We start from the raw sequence: 19,865 nt of genomic DNA on the forward strand, positions 1-19,865 counted from the left end.
CAATAACAAGAAATAATTCACTGCTCTAAAAAGGTCATTTTGCAGATGAGTGCATACATTAAAAAATGCTTACAATCAGTTTAAAAAACACTGCAAATTATGTTAAATATATATCATGTGCTTTTCAGTGGATCACAATATTTAAATATTCAGTCAACTTAATTTGCATGCAAACAGCACACTTTATGTGCTATAATATTCAAATAAATGAGAAAACTGAAAGAGGAACAATCATGTTTCAATGTATTGAACTGAAATGCTGTTATCATTTTTTTTTAATTAAGAAAGAAAACACATATAATAACACAAATAATCATTAAAGACTGTCAGGGGCACCCCTATAATGTATTTATTTATTTATTTTATTTTTTTGTAGTTTCACATTTCTTAATCCTTCTTGGTAATATCAATGATTCTTTGTCCAAAGTAAAAATGTTTATTATATACTGTATATGCATATCCGTGTGTACATGTTGACATTGTTTTTATGTGTTTGTTTGGCATAAATATGAACTTTTTTCATTTTATTATTCATGATTGAGAAAGACTGGATTAGAATAGTTTTGTAGCTTCTTTTTCTCACCTCTTTTCAAATGATTATTACTGTTTTTTTCATAAATTGACTCAATATTTTCTTTTCCTTGTGATGATGAATCTCTTTTTTAAATGTTTCTTCCTTTTTTGATTTTTTTTGCATGCAACTAAACCAGTTTTTACATTTCAAATTGGTTTGTTTTAAAAAAAAACAGAAAATAAATTATAATAAAAAAAAATAACCTTTCATTGTAGATTTAAATGATTCATTTAGAATTAAATGATCGATTTTTTAATCGTCTTGAATGATTTTTTAATCATGCAAGAATCATAAACGTACATGTTTGTTGGAAAGTCTTAAAGTGTCATGCTACGGGTGCCATGAATATCTGGACAACACTGTAGATCCTGATGATTGTTTCTTCTGTAGCTGTAAAAAAAAGTACCAATTGGTCTAATTTAAATGAGAAAAATAACATTTAAATGGAAATTACGTCAATGTTTTTGAAAAAGCAGTTTCACATTAACCAGTTTTTTTCCCCTAAAAGAAAACGTGCAAAAACTGACATCCACTTTCGTCTCTGTGACCAAAAACATAGAATATAATTACCGACCATGACCTTTGTGCGGATGTCTTTATTTTTGTCGCCAGCGCGCGGGAGGAACCGAGCCTCCTCCAGTGGTCATGAAGGGACCAATTCTAGTTTTACAACACACTTTGAGGTTTGAAAATAAAAAACATAGCAGTTTATTAAGGAAGGCCAGACTTTTGTTCCCTACGCGGGACGTTTCCGTTGGATTTTTAGCTGAGTCAAACACCAGTTTATTTTACACACTTGTTTATTTAAATAGACACCAAGAATAGAATGTACAGCTCAAACGAGTCATCAATTAGTAGAAAAGTTGCATTTTGGTCAAGCAGCAAAATACATTTTTTTTGTCATTTATTCTTCTTTTGTCACCATTTACACTCAAACAACCACACTGTTTCAAATGTGGAAAAACAAAAAGTAACTTATGTGCAATAAAAATGATCAGTGCTCAGGACTTGGATAATAAAAGATTACATAATTTCAGTGAAGACACACTGAAGTGGAATCATAAAGTCAATATAGCAACGCTCCCAAACCCCTGAAAATTCACAAGTGTGTAACAGGACTCTATCATCTAGTATGTCCTTGACCCACTTACATTGTGAGGCACTTAAATGATTTGATTTAACCCCCCCCCAGTAAGTGGTCAACATGTAGAATACAAGCAGAGGAAAGTGTTTAAAGAGGTCAGTTAATATCTTTTCAAGGGCCTCCCTGTAGCCTCAAGCCCATCTCTTTTCTTCATTTGGTTTTATCTGAACTGCCCTAGAACAGTTTGGACCTCTCTTTGAGATTAGAGTTCTGAAAGTGATAAATGTCTGCCTTCCACAAATTAAAAAAAATATACATAAATCAGTTTTCAACATTAGATCCTTTGGAAAAAAGCTCACCACAAATGTGTTCAGAAAGTTTGTCTAAGCATTTTAAATAAAAACAACCTTAAATAAAAATGAAAAATTGTTTGTATTCAGAAGTTGCATATTATAAAGCTTTCCTATTGCTGTCAGATGAAAATAAAACATTAAATAACTTATAGTTAAGAGTTGAAGTCAGCTGGTGCAAAACGGAGGATCTAAACCTCACCACAAGGTCACTTCACAGGGAAACTCCCACAGAAACCGTGGCTGACTGAACTTTGGCATGCTGTCTGAGGCGGCGAACGCACAAGGCAGTTTGGGTGTCGAAGTTCAAGTCTTCACATTTAAAATCCAGACTACTACTGGCTTCTCAGGTGTAGATGCACAAAGTGCACACTCCATCCATCCACAGAATGAAGCTTTATCTCACTCAAACATGTTTGTCAGGATAACATTTTCTGGTACAGAAGAGTCTAAAGTTGATCCGATGCATCCTAGAGATGGATGCTTTTCTTATTTTTTGTTATATCCCCGTGAATGAGGTGCACAGCGTAGATAAGGTGGCTTCAGTGGCCCTCCGTGGCCCTTCGTGGCCCTCAGGCTGGCTGCTGGGGATTAATGTTCATGTGTGGGGGATGACCTAGAAGTCCAATTCGTTGTTTCTGCTTTCTCTGTTCCGTCATCTGCACAGGGGAACAAGCATAACAGTTCAAAGATGACCTTTCACTCACCATCACTTCTGTAATGTGGCAACACGATCTTAACAGATAACTTGAACGCTTTCTGTCACTTTTGCTTGTCAACAGTGGTGCAACACTTTCTGTGTTAGTGCCTATAACAGAACTCCAAACCTCATGCTGCGTTCACACCAGGCTCGGAAACGCAATCACTTTCAATAAAAATGTCTATGTAAACGCCCGTATATGTGCATTTCAGGCTTCTGTGTTCAAAACTAAAATCGTCTGGTCCTAAGATGGAGAAATCGGGCGATATCTGTACTGCGGAAAAATTGTGACAGAATTGACTTTATTTTCTTGGAGCCAGAGGTAAGGTATTTTCTTTTGGTGACGTCACAGTGTTCTTTTTAATTTTCCATCTCCATTTATGTTAGTGGTCCATAACGAAAGTTTTTAAGTCCATTCTTGGGCTCTACGTACAAATCTGGCGTTTATCGATTGCACGCTGGAGGTTCAACCGGTTGAACAATTGACTGCTAAATGGTGAAAACGCTGAGCTTTGACCAATCAGGGACTCAGATTTGAGAAAAAGACTGGAGCAAAATTTGTGGGATTTGCACCACTTTGACTTTTCACACCAAGCCTCTTCCAATTGTAGATGGTGGATAAGTGCAAGTAAACAGCATAGAAACAAAAGAACAGCGTGAACATCGCCAGCTAATGCCAGCTAATTGAGCCAGTTCATCTTTGACCAATCAGTGACTCAGTTTTAGAAGTGACGTTTGTGTAGGGTCCTTTCCAAAACCTGGAAGTGTCAACCATTTGAAAATTAATCATGAAGAAGAAATTAACAATTGTGGTTTTTGCTCGTCAGGCAATTCATAACACCAAGTTATTCAAATATTGGAAAAGAGCTGAAAGAAAAACTCTGGAGCAAGACTTGAAAGATCTGCACCGCTTTGACATTTCACAACACGCCTGCGAGTACATGTGCTAGCATTGGGTAACAACAGCCCTAAATGAGAAATCCTGACACTTGGTGATACCTGCTCCTTGAGCTCCGTCAGCTGTCCTGACAGGTTAGCCACCAGTTTCATGGTTGAGTCCAGTTTCTCCTGCAGACTCCTGATCTCATTCTGCTCCCCCTCTCCGTCACTGCTCACTAGTGACATGGCCCGCATCCGAGGGAACCAGTCCAGGTTGTGTTCCTGTGTTCAACCAATCAAAAAGTTGTAGCAATGGTTAAGCCAGGAATCTATACATTCTGTAAACTGTCATCTCTGTGGCATTGTTTCTTTTTCATCAATATGTTCTTTCAAACAGTTTCTGTATCACTTAGTCGATGAGGGTTTTCATTCATCCAAATGCCGTCTTAAAGTTAAATCATGGCATCTGGACGATGCTATGATTGAATCACTTAGTGTTCCCAACACTGTTGCAACATCTGCAACAGTAAAGTCACGCTTGGCTAGAGTTTCCTGAAAACACTCATGGTTCCACAGAAGAGCCGTGCCGGGATTCAGGAGTCAGTTAGGGTGTTTACCTTGATCATCTCTGCCACGTAGCTCTCAGGACCCGTGTATTCTGTTGAATCTTTAACCTTCACCAACACAATGAAGTACAGGTAGTGCCACATGCTGTGCTCCTCCTTGATGTGCTCCTCAAAGGTCACAGTTTTGTTGTCAAACTTGTCCCGCTCCAGACCTGAAACAAGAGAGGGAACCCTCATGGTTTATGGGATGAAATCACAATGTATTTCAGAGGAATAAATAAAAGTAAAATAAGGAATTCAAAAGAAATACTGTTTTTAAATGGAAGGAAAATCGGTAATTAAAGTCCAGTAAAATTGTAAGCATGTTCATGACGTAAATCCATCATTGACTGAAGCCCCCATCAGACGTTAAGACTAACATTAGACAGATGAGCGTCGGATCAATGCCCTTATGAAACCAAGCTAAGGACGTCAGGCCATTTAATTCCTGTGAAGATTGGCTCCTAATCTCTGCATCTCCAGTTTTCCTGCGGTTCCTCTGGAAACCATAGAGACAGCAGCTCCCCCTGTGGCCTGACCTTATTTAACGTGAGTGAGTCAGAGCTAAGTGCTGGCTGCTTGACATAATACCGTTCTGGTTCCATATGCTTAGCACTCGTCTCGACTGGCTGACCCAACGTACACATGCTCCCAGCAGCGCGTTCTGCCGGGCTGGTACTTGTCGAGGCCAGGATTCACACACGGCGCTGACAGTAAATTTGTGTCGACGCGTTTTGTAAATCCTAATGAGGGACACATTTTGGGTCGCCGCTGCAGCTGCACCAAACATCTGGAAAAGGTGCTAATGAGGGAGGGAGCAGGAGAAGAAGTGCATGCGTGTGAAACAGACATGAATTATGGAGGCGAGCAGAGCAGTGGCAGGAAGCCCTCATGACTCAGCTTTCTTAGGAACAACGGCTCAGTGAAAAAGTGGGAGGAAGACAAAGGCAGCTTTAGGAAACGACACACTTCAGGAAACCACACAAACACATGTTACAGTCAAGACGGGAAGCTTGGGAAGCTTTGAATTCATGTTGTATTCAAGAGAAGACATGCTCCTTAAGTTTGTTATTCCCACACAGAGCAGAGGATTATGGGTATTCTGATAAATGTGTATGTGTAGGAACACATCTGATTGCTCTCTCCTGTGCAGCTGCACATTTTCTGCACACTGATTGGTTAAGTGGAACAAGAGGCGGGATGAAAATCCAGAGAGGAAAGAAGAAGTGAATATTGTAAAAACCAGGATACCCACAACTCACTTTAAGGCAGTTTCACTTCACCTCAAAATATTGCTCCTATTGAACTTCCCTTTTTTATCCCCCAGAGAAGCAAAAGTGGGCAACACGTTGGACGGTTCAACTGATAAAACAAACGTGCGCTTTCAGAGCAGCATGTCACACCAATGAGGAGTGGAAACAGGAACAGGTCAAAGCTTTCTTTTGGAGAGCTTTTGCAGTGAAATGCAGCAGAAAGGAAACAGAACAAAGGTTGTGAATGCAATGGACGGCATCCCCCAATACAAACATGAAAGCAGCTCAATCTCACATGACCTGAGCGAACTCACCGCAGATGAAGCAGGTCGTTTTCAGAATTTCCTCCTTCTTTTGCTTCTCGCTCCTCAGGTCGGCAAAAGTGTCAATGATGACACCAAAGATTAGGTTGAGAACAATGATGATGACCATGAAGAAGAACAGCAGGTCGTAAATCACTCTGGCAGCAAACAGTGGCTCCTGTTTGGATGGGATGTACAGAGGGACACACTGAAATTTGTACCTCTATTTTTTAAAGATGATGACATTAAAAATAATGTTTTGTTTTGTTTTTTTTAACAAGTTTATCAAGTTTTTGTGACATAAATTAAGAAAATTAAACCCAAAACAGCATTTCTGGGTATTTCTTTATTCAAATTGATATAAATCAGGAGCATTGACATTTAAAAAAATAGTATTTGTGATACAAAATATGCTGGGCAGGCTACTAGCTCTCTGCTCCGCTCTATTCTGATGCATCCATTTGCAACTCCAGGCCTCAAGGGCCGCACTCCCACATGTTTTCCAGCATGTGCTGCTCTGGCATGTTCTACTTGGCTGGACACATCTGAACCAGGTAATCGGTCATGGATAGGTCTTAGATATCTGGAAATCATACAGACAAAGCGGCTCTAGAGTTGCTTATCCTAACACAGTGGGGCAAAAAAGTATCAAGTCAGCCACCAATTGTGGAAGTTCTCCCACTTAAAAAGATGAGAGAGGCCTGTATTTTTATCATAGATATATCTCAACTATGAGAAACAAAATGATAAAAAAAAATCCATAAAATCACATTGTCTAATTTTTTATTTTTTGTAAATTATGGTGGAAAATAAGTATTTGGTCAATAACAAAAGTTAATCTCAATACTTTGCTATAGACCCTTTGTTGGCAATGACAGCACTCAAACGTTTTTGTAAGTCTTTACAAGGTTTCTACTATCTGTTGCTGGTATTTTTGGTCCACTCCTCCATGCAGATCTCCTTGAGAGCAGCGATGTTTTAGCGCTGTCGCTGGGCAACAAGACTTTCAACTTTGGTCTTGGCCATATTGGAGTTTGGAGTGTGACTGTTTGAGGTTGTGGACAGGTGTATTTTCCATAGATAACGAGTTCAAACAGGTGTAATTAATGCAGGTAATGAGTGGAGGACAGAGGAAGAAGTTACAGGTCTGTGAGAGACAGAAATCTTGCTTGTTTGTGACCAAATATTTATTTTACACCATGATGTGCAAATAAATTCTTTAAAAATCAGACTATGTGATTTTCTGGATTTTTTTTCTCATTTTGTCCCTCAAAGTTGAGGTATACCTATGATGAAAATTAAAGTTCTCTGTCATCTTTTTAATTGAGAAAACTTGCACAATTGGTGGCTGACTAAATATTTTTTTGCCCCACTGTACTTTTATTTTGAAGGGTCCAAAATTAACACTCGTCAGTTGTGATTATTTTCTCCTCTTTGGCAAGTAAAAGTTAGAGGGTTGGTCGCCACATGGCAAGTAAAGTTTTACCCAAACTTAATCATGTTTATTAGCTCTCCTTTTGGTGAATTTCTTTTGTCCTCTCCTCTTCTACTGTCTGCACTTCTTTGACTTATATATATATTATGTGCATAGTACCCCAACTAAATGCAGACACAAAATAAGTTTGCTTTTGAAGAAACTATGGTGAGCTGCTGAGCTTTTCAGGTCAACATGACTGCCAGCCTCCTTCAGTTTTTTTTCCAAAAACCTCAGAAGGCAGAAAAAGTTGAGTAGCAATGCCGACGTGGAGCAGCCATTCACATCCTCTTTTGACATCATTAGTGGTTGAGCCTGAATTCAGTGGAAGTCTATTTTAAGAAGTAATTCTCACAAGGCGGAGGCAGTGCAGCTGTGAGGAAACGTTGCAAAACCTCCCAGTGTTTGGAATAAAAACAGCAGGGCTGTGAGCGCATCGCCAGCTCACACGAGCTGCGCTGCAGCTGCAACACACTCCCCCAAAAACACACACACACTCACACAGGAGCTTCATCACTTTTGGCACGTACCTCTTTAGAAGGCTTACGGAGAACGTCCCCTACACCGCCCCCACTCCTCAGGCCGTGACTCAGCACAGTAACGATGCACATGAGTAAAGAGTCACACGTCCGCTCCATGTTGCTGTCCTCCTCACTATCATTTGCTAAATCTGAGACAATGAAAAGGTTGACTAATTATTAGTTGAGACAAACGTGTTGATCCAACACTACACTATTGTCACAGCTGTTGTTCAATAGACAGGTATAACCGGGCCATCAGGAATAAAAAAAACAGAATAGTTTCATTTTGTAGGCAAAGCCAGCAAATGTAAAATCTCTTTTGACTTCTAAATACTGAAACCCAGCCTGACATTTATCCACAAAGTTGTTTCTTTTGAAATTGTCACAAAAAAACGTTAAAAGTGAGACACAGTAAACACTTTAAGTCAGAGGTGTCAAACTCAATCACAGGGGGCCAAAATCCAAAACACACAGTGGGTTGAGGGCTGAATGAGTCAAACATAAACATTAAAAAAAAAAAAAAAATTGTTAAAACTTTAAAAAACGTAACTTTTTTAACATGAATATAATTATAAAAAGATGGGAATATTATTCCAGAATAAATCATCTTAAACCTTAAATAACTTGCAATATTTTGCGCTCAATAATGATATATATTGTCAGAACTATACTAAATAGAGATAAACAAAATATTAAAAGAAAATGTAATTTATGTCATTTTATATAATTTGTAAATATTCCAAAAAGATTTTTCTCTGCATAAAATATATCCTGTCACAATTATACAAGACAGTATTGGGCCGTTAACAATAATAATTATATAAAATGATCTGGAGGGCTGGATATAATTATCCCAAGGGTCGGATCTGGCCACCAGGCCTCGACTTTGACACATGTGCCTTAAGTAGACTGGTTGGTCAAATGTGATCACAATTTACCTCTTATCTGTATCATTCCTAAGAAGTAAAAATAAGTCACATATGACAGTTTTAATTTGTGTTTTTATTGTTTATATCCACATAGTTCTTAGTTTAACCTAAAGAACAAATAATTTCCAAAAACTGAGGGTGTCATACAAAGAAAATAATCAAAAATATGCATATAGGACTATTTTGCCATTAGTTAAATAACTGATTAGTTAGAGATCTTAAAGAAAGGGAACTTTTAAAAAAATATATTGTTTTGCCTTAGGTTAAAACTGAAGCCAAAACTACCAGGTGTGAATAACATAAGGAGCATGATCATCTTTCAAACTTACAGAAAAAAAACTTTAGAGAAATTTTTGTAAAGTATTAGGTTTTTGTTTCCCGGTCCTTTTCTCTCACACCGCTTTCGGCCATACTGTTTAACAAACATTCTTTTGAGCCAAACAAAGAAAGCTCGACAGATACCCTTTTTTTTAGGACATAAACCATAAAAATCTTTCCCATGTAGGTCAAGGAGGTCCCATGTGAGCTGCTTGGGTCAAATGGCAGTCATGTGAGGCTCGACTGAGTCACATGTTTAAGAAGATATGGTGGTAAAATGCAAAACAAAAGGAAGCTGTTGGACTATTTACAGCAAATCATCTCATCATTTTCCTCTCACTGGTGTGCAGAGATGACTGCTCTGCCATCTTGTTAGTTTCCTCGTAATACGTTTTCGTTTCATTTTCTGATGTAAAAGAAAACTCACTCAGTGTTGCGCTTTTATTTTGAAGGATTTTGATTTAAGAAAGCAGGGAGGCAAATTTTATTGATACTTGAATATTACAAACTAGATTTAAGGTGTAAAATTAATTTAAAAAAAGTAGTGAACATTTGAATCAGTTACCTTCCTGCTGAACGGCAATGCTGCAGTTCTCACCGGCGCCGCTATGACACACTCCTGACACAAACTCTCCATCAGCATCATTTCCACTTTCTACAAAAAGATACAGAACAATTTTCTTTTTCATCTTCAGGAGATTCACTTACGTGTCGTTTTTTTTTTTTTTTTCAAATTAAAAGTCACATATGACCACATCTTGTCCTCACTCAGGGTGATGTTGGGGATCCGGTCCACCTCCAGGATGAAGTCATCTTTGAAGAAGATGTAGCCAACAATGGAGAACAGGTAGACCAAGATGAGAGCAAGCACAGCCGTCAACACGATGGAGCGTCCGTTACGAGTCACGCTCTTGATTACATTCAACAAGGTCTCCTCTCTGTACACCAAGTCGAAAAGCTACAGATGGAAATAATGTTAAATTAAGGAGTAAAATGTGGCAAGAAGTACCTGCAATTTATTGTGAGTTACTTTGTCTTTATCTTTTTTCAAACACAAATGTTTAAACATTTCTGTGTCACTTATGCAACAGTGCAAGGCAAAATAGAACATTTCCTTGATATGCTTTTATTTTGACAGTGCAAATTCCAGGAACTGGCACATCCTTAAAGGAAAAACACAATCTCCATGTCAGCACAAAAATACATTTTCAGGATTCCTGGAACGTGACCATGAGTGCACAATAACAAATTACATCCAAAGGGAAACTTACAAATAGTTTTTTTTCTTCAAGTATTTGTTTTTCTCACCAAAAGACTGTAGAAAAAGACGTGACCAAACACCCCCAGACAGCAGATGATGAGGTAGAGGAGGTGATAAAGGAACTCAAAGTCCAACACCATGGCTTTATAACCTCGTGTGAAGGTTCCTCGATTTCCAACAAAACTTATCAGGAAGATTATTTTATTACAAACCTGGAAGATAAAAGCCAATCACACAATATTAGAGAAATTGCAGGTTCACGCCCAAAAATCTGCCTCGTCTTTGGCTGTTGGCTCATGTTGGGACTCAAAAAGGCAGTCACTTCCTTGTATCTCTTGTCTTACTACAGATGTTTCAGTGTTTTTATCTTCTTCCTCGTCTCTCATAGCTGCAGATGTTAACATATCTATAAGATTTACTGAAGATGAACTGGGATTTTATGCTAATCCGGGTTCTGTTCTGCCATTGTTGCAAAGACTAACTTGTCTCTTCTTGTAACAGATGTTCCAGTAGTTCTAAATCGTCCATCTTCATACTGTTGAGGTTCTTAATGCCTTAGTCACAACTCCCCTAAGTGCTGTCTGCAGATGTAAAATGAGCTAATCTGTAGGTGGAATTGCCAGCAGGGAAATTTAAGATCATAGATAACGTGGTGGGGCTAAGATGTTTGTCTATGGGCATCAGGTTGTACTGAATACTTAAGCAACACAAAAGATTAAGTAAAGATGAAGGTGTGTGGTATGGATTTGACATTTTTCCAACTCCCCCAAAACCTTTCACACTGCACAGGGAGCTGGTCAAGTGAAAGATGAGCGCTCCTTGCACATGCCTTACGTTCAGCCTCGCTGTTAAAAATGAAGAAATTAGACAGTTAGAGTGTACTTTGTTTGGGCATCTTAAGGGAAAATTACGGAATGTATCACCTGAACGTCTAGCAGTAAGAAGGCAGTAAGCGACCCTTACTAACAACTAGAGTGCGTCATTAGGTCACCGCACAATGTACATTATAAGTGCATGCACGCACGACAGTGGTACGTTCTTTATTCATGACGTTGGGATGGTTGCATGAGCTTCAAAGACACTGCAAGACACACCTGCAGTCCTCTCTCTACAACCCTGTATGGGACCGAACGGCCCAAAAACCCAGAGTACCCATATGGCTCAACCCCCATTTGGGTGCATGTGACTAAGGCATAACATATCTTTGCCTTAGATAAGAGATGTTCTGAGATTTTATACTAATCTGGTTCCTGGTCTCATCGCTGCAGTGAGATTTAGATTTTCTATTATCTTTTTTATAAATATTACAGTGTTTTTGTGTTTGCCTGCTTTTCTTATTACAGATGTTACAGTATTTTTGTGTCTATCTGCTTTTCATCTTACATATGTTACAGTATTTTTGTGTTTGCTTTTTGTATTACATATGTTACAGTATTTGTGTGTTTGTCTGCTCTTGGTATTACATATGTTTCACTGTTTTTGTGTTTGTCTGTTTTTCATTTTACATATGTTACAGTATTTTTGTGCTTGTCTGCTTTTCATTTTACATATGTTACAGTATTTTTGTGTTTGTCTGCTTTTCAATTTACATGTTACAGTATTTTTGAGTTTGTCTGCTATTTGTATTACAGATGTTACAGTGTTTTAGTGTTTAAATGCTTTATTTTTACAGATGTTACAGTGTTTTTGTGTTTGTCTGTTTCTCTTAAAATAGACCTTATAGTGTCTTGTGTTTGTCTGATTCTCTTGGACCCTAACTGGTCATGGGAAATGGTCACCCTCACTGAGTCTGGTTCTACTGAAGGGTTTCTCTTAAACCTTCTCCACTGTTGCTTCCACCTCATAATCTGTTCAATTATTTAGACTGCTGTAATATATAATTTTCCTTTTTTTTGAAACAGTCTGGAATGAATTAAATTACAAAAGCTGTGATGATTGTTTTTCTGCTTTTTTCTGTAGTTCTTTGACATTAACTCCCATTTTATTTACAACATGAATTGAAATATAATAACAGGGATTTTCCTGTGAATGCTCAGCCATATGTGGATCCAATATCTATAGTATTGGTTTCAAAAAGGGGGTAAAGTATCACTGTGACAGAGAAGAAAAAACATTCAACGTAAGGCAGCTGAAATGTGACCTATTTTAAGAAACTACATATTAGTAACAACACATACTGGCTCAAAAGTGTCAGTGACACAGTTTGGGGAGAAATCTGACTACCTAAACTAGATTTTAGAGTAACCAGGTTACTGCAGTCCATGGTAACATCGTCTCTGATTTCTTGGCTTAACCTAATTTCTTAATAACCTGCTTTCATGTAAACAAAACAAGAAAAGAGACACTTTAAAAAAAATATTTGCATGTGTATATCTAAAAAATCTGTGGCAGGTGAAGGGGTGGTGCCGGCCTCTCTGGAGTTTAGTGACGCACATCACACCACATAGGGCAGCTTGGTGGTGCCAGGGAGGACTGCAGGCTGGCGGAGAACAAACATGCCAGAGGGCCATGGAGTTAAAAGCAGAAGTGCAGCAGATGTGGTTGAAGCTTCTCAGTTTTTAAAGTATACATACTATTGCTTATAGAAGCATTTTTCATGGGAATATTACGACTCAACCGCAAAAATATGTTCTTACAACTGAAAAACAAGAAGTGCTTTGAGTTTAATATGACCCGGTTTACAAGTTTTCCTCAAATAGAGTAATTAGTAGGGAGACTAGAACAAGGTTTTTTTTTTAGCAGATTTTTTGTTTTATAAGGGGTAATTTAATAGGTGTATTTTAAAGGTTGCTTGAAAGACAGCTGGTTCTTGGAGTTAGCTGACTCTTTAGGCGAGATCACTCACATTGAAGGCACCTAGAAGGAATAGCGTGGGCTCCAGGCCCACAGAGAAGATAAGGCGAAGGATTGTGACAAACACCAGGGCACGGATGCCGAGCGGTTGAGGCATGAGGATCACGATGGCCAGTGTTGCAAAGACTCCTATCCACAGCAACGCAGACAGATGAGGATCCAGCATTCCTGCAGATGACAAATGAGCACACCAGGAAGTCAAGCGTATAATGTAAACTGGAAAGATGCCAAAACGAACACGTTAACAGTGATGTGAACATTATGCAAAAACAGGCATTTCTACGATTGACCCGCATGGAATTTAAAGCTACTTGTTAAAAGGTTGTCAGTGTAGTGGGCATCAGGTTTCAAACAGTCTCTGAGTTCTTCATCACAAGCGAGACTTTGAACTCAAAGAGAGTGGGTTATGTAACGGCAAAAAGTGCATGACACACTTTTAATGTGAGTGCACAAGTGTGCACACTAAGCTTTAGTGAGAGCCGGCCCAATGCTGGACTTGATCCATAGGTAAATCCAGGATTAGTGAGCTGGTCCTGGGTCTCACGTAGCATTGTGTTCGTCAAGGTATAAATCTGACCAGAACCGAAGACGAGGCCACACCTAGCCTGCTTCAATGTGAGCACACCAATCGATCACACAAAGAACAACGTTATTGAGATGAAACTCAGCCATGTGGACAGGAGTGCTGCTGATATGGGGGGGGAGCCCTGCTCTCCCTTCGGCCCCCCCGCCCCTTCCCCACTTCTCCGTCTGTATTTTTTTCTTCTTTCCAATCCCTGTGGAGATCACATGACAGGTGCCACTTACATAACAGCCTCTAAAAATACCTCTGCTGAAAGATTCATGAGAAACCAGGGAGTGGGGGCAGCTCTAGTGATGTCGGGGCTTTTGCATTCACTTACAAAGTCTCTTTTTTTTTTTTGGTCTTTACTGCTTCATTTAAATGTGCCAGCAGTTAAAAGTTAGAAAATTATGAGTAAAATTTCGACTGCTGCAGAAAGGCTATCATGAGCGCGCCACGCCAGCCGAAGCCATTCATCAAAAGGCAGTCAGTCACGCACGCAGAACACACTGACCTAAATCTCCTGCTCTTATAACCTTCATTCTAAATCCCTAAGCAAAGGACAGAGCACAGAGGGTGTGTGCGTGCGTGCGTGTAAGACAAAAGGGCTGAGGTCAAAAACCAATAAAAGTGTCGCTTTAAGCAGGTCAAAGGTGTGCCCGAGTCTCACGTGATGTGACGCCTTGCAGACGAAACAAATTCCAGCTTGGACGGGAGTTACAGTCAAATGTTATCCATGTTGTGTAACCACTTTTTGAAAGAGAAAAAAAAGAAAAGAAAGAAAAAAAAACACTGAAGGTCTCTGCTTTGATTTAGTTTTTTGCGAATTGAGAAAAGAAGCCACAAATTAGGAAAATAAAAACCAGTTGAGAAGTTTGCTATTTACAAAATAAAACACTGAAGATTTTTACAGATATTTTTCCAAAATTTAATTAAAGTCCCACACCAATTATATTTGTTTTTATTGCAAAACTGATCCCGGTGGTCTTTAATTATGATTATTCAATTTTTAGCCAAAATTAAAAAGCTAGTGTCATTTTTTTAAGGCATACTTTTTGAAGGGCGGCAGGATTTATTTGAAATTCGCGTCTTGAGTTATGCGTGACTGTTGGCGTAGAAGTTAACCTTGGCTAATTTCCTATCAACCCTTTGGCTTTGTCTGAATTCCTTCACTAATTCCTTCACTCCTAACTGCCAAACAACTATATAGTACAGGACTATGTAGTGCCCTGGATTTTAAAAGCAAGTTGCACACCATGCTCACTACTTTTTTTTTTTTTTAACAGCAAGTATAACGTCCCTGATTTCACAAAGTGAAAATCAGATCAATATGAACATTTTACGTTGATTATTCACGTATCTATTGCATTTTAATGATAAAAATGCTGATGATTTATTATAAAGTTACAATTAAAACACAAAAATTGTTCAAACGCAATGCTTTGTGGTCTATATTCACTAATGTAGTGAGTATCAATATACACTGGTTTTTCGCTAAGACTTGTGGGAAATTTTGATTTTGGAATTGTAGATTCAGACAGCACTACAAAATGGCGAACACACTATAAATAGTGAGTAGTGAAGGAATATGGACTTTCCCTTGTTTACACTTTCTCCCACTAGCTAATAGCACCTTACAAGTTCAAGCTAACATTAGCATATTGAGAAAAAAAAAAATGCGAGGATCTATCCAACCGTACAGTTTAGAGCCAGTTACCAGCTCAAACGAGGAGAATATGATGTTAATGGATCTATTTGTCTGCAGGTGGATACAATAGACTTGTAGTGGAGAAGGGAGACTTTGATAGTTTTTTCAAACCAGGTGTTTTTATTTGGCCCTGGTTTATCTGGTTAGTTTTAATCTTAAATACATGTCCTCCATTATGAGAAAACAATCTACAAGAGCATTTTAAAGACACCAAAAACACAGTTTTCATTGGAGTGCGTCATTAAAGATCCTGTGTTTAAATGAAGTCTCTGCTGTGTTTATCGTTGAGAGCAAATGGAGCAACAGTGTGCTACAAACAAAGATAGCGGGGCTTCTCGAGCCCTGATCCAGATCATGTGATTAGCAGTCGGCAGATCAGAACACCGTGGCAAAAGGAGATCAGTAGGTCAATGCTGAACCCTAGCAGACGGTTTGAGATTCAAATCTCTGAAGTCAGCCTTGAGTGGGTGGCAGCAAAACATTCCAGTCTGATGTACATTTAAAGGCACAACCTGCATCCTTTGCCTTTACACTTCCACTGATGTGACCGCTCCCATGGCGTGTTGGTGCGTGACAGAAAATGCTGATGTCAGCAAACATCTCAGCATGATGAATGACCTCAGTCTGAATGAGATTTCTAAAGAAGATCAAGCTCTAAAAATCCTCCTCAAAATGTATTTAAATGGTAATCTTCAGTAAACAGAATAGACGTGGTTTGAAAAAATAAAAACATGTGAAACAGCTCTGATTTCACACTTCGGCCAACAGAAACCAGAAAAGAAAATTTCACAACACATGAAGCGATATGTGAACTTAAAGTCCAGCCCTATTGAAGCTTAATCATATGACTTACCTCCGTGCACCCCCTCCAGAGGGTAGAAGAAGCAGACCAGCAGATTCATGAGCACAGCCAGGTTGAAGGAGATGTTGCTCCACACCGACATGTTCCTGGAGCACCAGTAAAGCACTGGCTGGGCTGGAGAGGAGACCAAAACCAACAATCAAATCCAATCAAATCCATCATTATATTTGGTTGATTTGGGTCCTAACATGTCAAAATGTTAATTTCCAAGAGTCCAATGAGAAGCTGGCAGATACACTAATGAAATTAATCAGAGAATTTGAATAAAATTATCTAAAATCATGAACATTTTCCTCAAATTGAGTGTGTTATGTTTGTTAGCTTTGCATGAAACTAAAAAATATTTAATTTTAGAAACACAATTTTTACAAAAAAAAAGTCTCAAAATCTTTATTACACAGTTCTCCAGTGAATATTTGGTTGTGGGACAAAGAATAAGAGGTTCAAAAGGTCAAGATAAGGACGAAGTCAGAAAAAAAAACATGCGTTTGACCTTTTCTACAGCTGGTCTGGCTTGTAAGTGAAGCACACAAGCTGTGGAGCAGACAGAAAGAAAAAGAGAAACAAATGCAGGGACTTTTCTCTGTCCATCCCCACTTCTATGTGAGAGCCAAAATAAGGCTTTGTGTGGGCACGCAGTCTTCTATGTGGATCTGAGTGTGGGCGCGCGTGTGTACGTTAGCGTGCGTGCTCGCTCTTTCTTGTGAATCATGAGGTTACCGTACAAATGTTTCACTGCAGAGAGAATGTGGAAAGCCCCCGTCTGCTTTTAGACATGGGAAAGATGTGAAACAGAAGCGCAGGCTGGAAGGCTGAGCGCGCCCTGCTGTCACGCTGCTGATGCACGCGTCTGTCCGTCCAGCTTCCGCTTCCTCTGGGGTCTCCCCAGTCATTTGCCAAGAGAGATTTCAACCAGAAAATGATGGAAAATAAACTGACTGTGAGCGAGGAGGAAGATAAACAGTTTTGACAATCTAAGTACTGTCTCTTTGCGTAAACTATGTCCTACAAAATGACACAACGTTGTTGATTTTGGTTCAAAATGGTATAATCATAACTAAAAGATCACTGGGAACGCTTTTAAAATATATTAAAAAATTATTGGAGTGGGTCTTTAAACAAATATTACCTAAACGAATCAGCAAAAATACTTTTCCTGCAAATTTTACTTATTTAATAGTTTTTGTAAATTAATTTAAACAATAATTATTTCATTTGAATCAAGTTCACTTCAAAATTAAGCATATTATTTAACCCTTTAACACAGGAGCTCCCATCTTTATGTTCTTTCGACGCCTCAGGTGCTAAAGGGTCTAAAAAAATCATTAAAAAATATCAATATAATATGTATATATGTATTTAAACTATTTCCACCAACAGCCGAACACTTCCTGCTTGGGGGTTCTTTTTGTGTCTTGACTGAGATGTGGGAGGGGCCAACAGAAGCACCCTCGGCTCCATAAAAAAGAAACCTGCTTTTAATTAAAGCCCTTAAAAAAAAAAAAAGAAAAAGAAAGAAACAATATAGAAGTTGTTTTAGGGTGTATTCAGGCTGTAAAAACTCATTTGGTCTGGATCTAGTCCTGAACCTCTTTATTCAGACTGCCATCAAGCAGCCTTTCCTGTTTCAGTTCAAAGCCTCAGAAGGAGAAGGAGGGTCTAAGGGCCGGGATGCCCAACTCTGTTTACTCTGTTAAGTTTAGCTTAGCAACCAGCTATTGTTTATATTTTATGGCTGACTTTATGCTTTTGTACAATTAACATGTGGAGCCCAGTGAGACAACTCTAGTGTGATATTGGGCTATATAAATGAAACTGAATTGACTTAAAGAAAACCACGATCTCTTCAGTCACTGGTACATGTTATGTAACAAAACATCATGTGGTGACTGGCTACGGTGGCCAATTTGGTCCAGTTCTTCAGCTCTGAGCAAAGAGAATATTAAGACTTGGAAATCTCAGAGTGAACCGGAGCTCAGTCTGACTGGAAAGGAACCTAGACCACCTGGAAAGATGGGTCAGGGAGCAGTTCCTGGTCCTGGACCAGGGTCCACTTGGGTGTATTCAGACTGAATATTATTTCCTTTTAATCGGGGGAAACGAACTTTGTTTCACTTTAAGTGGACCAAAAGTTTCCTGTCTGAATACACCCTTAAAGTCATTGACTCTGACAATACATATCAGCAAATTACTATATGGAAAATCACACACATTACACATTATACGTGTGTGTATATATATATATATATATATATATATATATATATATATATATATATATATATATATATATAATACATTGTAGTTAGACAAGTGTCACAAGCATAAAAGTCAGTGGAGCTGAGTTTCTTAACCTTGGTCCTCAGAAAGACTGTCCAGCATGTCTTCTATTCTTCCTTTTGTAAACACACCTGGCTTTAATGACTGTTATTGTCAAGTTTCTGCAAAGGTTAATAGTGTCAAGTGTAATCACGAGCATTTAAACATTGAAAACATGTAGGAAGGTGGACCCTAACAGAAAAAACTCCAGTACGTCTTAGTAAGTCAACAGATTATGATATGAACGGCTTCAGTGTTTTTAAAAGTGTGAGCCGTTTTTAAAAAGTTAATGTCTGAACTGTGACTGAGTGATTCCAAAGCCTTGATTAAAAATTTATTCAAATTTCTTTTTTTTTGTTGTTTTAGCCACAGATAGAATCATAGATTTTCTTACAAATTATAATATTTCCTCCACTGTGCTTGATAGTCATCTCAGGAGTTTCAGCTGCATTTAGATAATTTCAGAAATCACTGAGCTTTCATGTCAGCTGTGGTTTCTTTACGTGCTGTTAAGCAAATATCTGTCAAACTTGTCAAAGGATTTCTCCAGGAAATATGTTCAGACTTGTCTTGCTGCCCTATTGGGGGACTTTATCATGAACATTGCATGGTTTTGGAATGGTTATAGATTGTCTTTGAATGCTTTCAAATGATCTTATAATAGAGAATTTGGTTGCATAACTTTTTACACTCTCGTGCCTGAGAACAGCTGCTTCTTTAAGATCACTGCTGATATTTTCTCTCTGTGCTTTGTGTTAAAGCAAGCAAACAAGTCCTAGACTATACAAACGTCTAGAGAAACTTGTTGATGAAGGGTTAGAAGATTGTGTGGATCCCTCGAACTCAGTCATTTGAATGTCAGAGACTGTGTTTAGGGCAGAGCTAAACAGACACAACAGCGACAGAAAAGGCTGCAAAGAAGCTGATAATTGTGCATTTTTTATGCAATTATTTTATCAATGTAAAAAAAAAATCGTTTTCAGCCTCCGTAATTCTTGATTTAACTCTTGATTTAACTCATGCAATTTATTTTGTGCGTAACTGCATTTGCAATTGTGCTTTCACACATACAAAAATATAATTTAGGGACACACTACTTTAAACTACAGCAGCTTAAAACAAACACGTACGCACAAATCACTGGATACACACACACAAAAGCATCCCTACACACAAATTGTACACATTCTCATTCCCAAGTCGCCACATATTGACGTATGGTTAAGGACCCTTCTGTGTCAAAAACTGACATATTGGGTGTCCCCAACGTTGTTTTTTGACGTGCCTGCTCTTCCAATTAAAACAGGGCTC

At 38.5% G+C, this 19,865-nt stretch overlaps 1 protein-coding gene across 7 annotated transcripts in view; it reads right to left on the reverse strand.

Annotated features, from left to right (window-relative positions):
• Nucleotides 1-1,356: 1,356 nt before the first annotated feature.
• Nucleotides 1,357-19,865, reverse strand: part of LOC112144868 (inositol 1,4,5-trisphosphate receptor, type 1b) — a 67,681-nt gene continuing 49,172 nt past the window's right edge. For 4 of the 7 annotated variants that reach the window (XM_024269711.2, XM_024269710.2, XM_036211391.1 and 1 more), the window contains 10 exons: nt 16,227-16,349; nt 13,096-13,271; nt 10,298-10,462; nt 9,758-9,947; nt 9,555-9,644; nt 7,752-7,891; nt 5,760-5,925; nt 4,205-4,365; nt 3,708-3,869; nt 1,357-2,667 (listed from right to left, as the gene is read on the reverse strand). In XM_024269711.2, the coding sequence (XP_024125479.2) occupies nt 2,581-2,667; nt 3,708-3,869; nt 4,205-4,365; nt 5,760-5,925; nt 7,752-7,891; nt 9,555-9,644; nt 9,758-9,947; nt 10,298-10,462; nt 13,096-13,271; nt 16,227-16,349 (1,460 nt within the window). In that variant the 3' untranslated portion in view covers nt 1,357-2,580. Of the gene's footprint in view, nt 2,668-3,707; nt 3,870-4,204; nt 4,366-5,759; nt 5,926-7,751; nt 7,892-9,521; nt 9,948-10,297; nt 10,463-13,095; nt 13,272-16,226; nt 16,350-19,865 lie in introns of those variants that run through there. The other 3 variants (XR_002918981.2, XM_036211396.1, XM_036211400.1) reach the window with 3 other exon arrangements.

This window comes from Oryzias melastigma, linkage group LG1, assembly GCF_002922805.2.
Source record: "Oryzias melastigma strain HK-1 linkage group LG1, ASM292280v2, whole genome shotgun sequence".
In the NCBI taxonomy this organism is placed as follows: domain Eukaryota; kingdom Metazoa; phylum Chordata; class Actinopteri; order Beloniformes; family Adrianichthyidae; genus Oryzias; species Oryzias melastigma.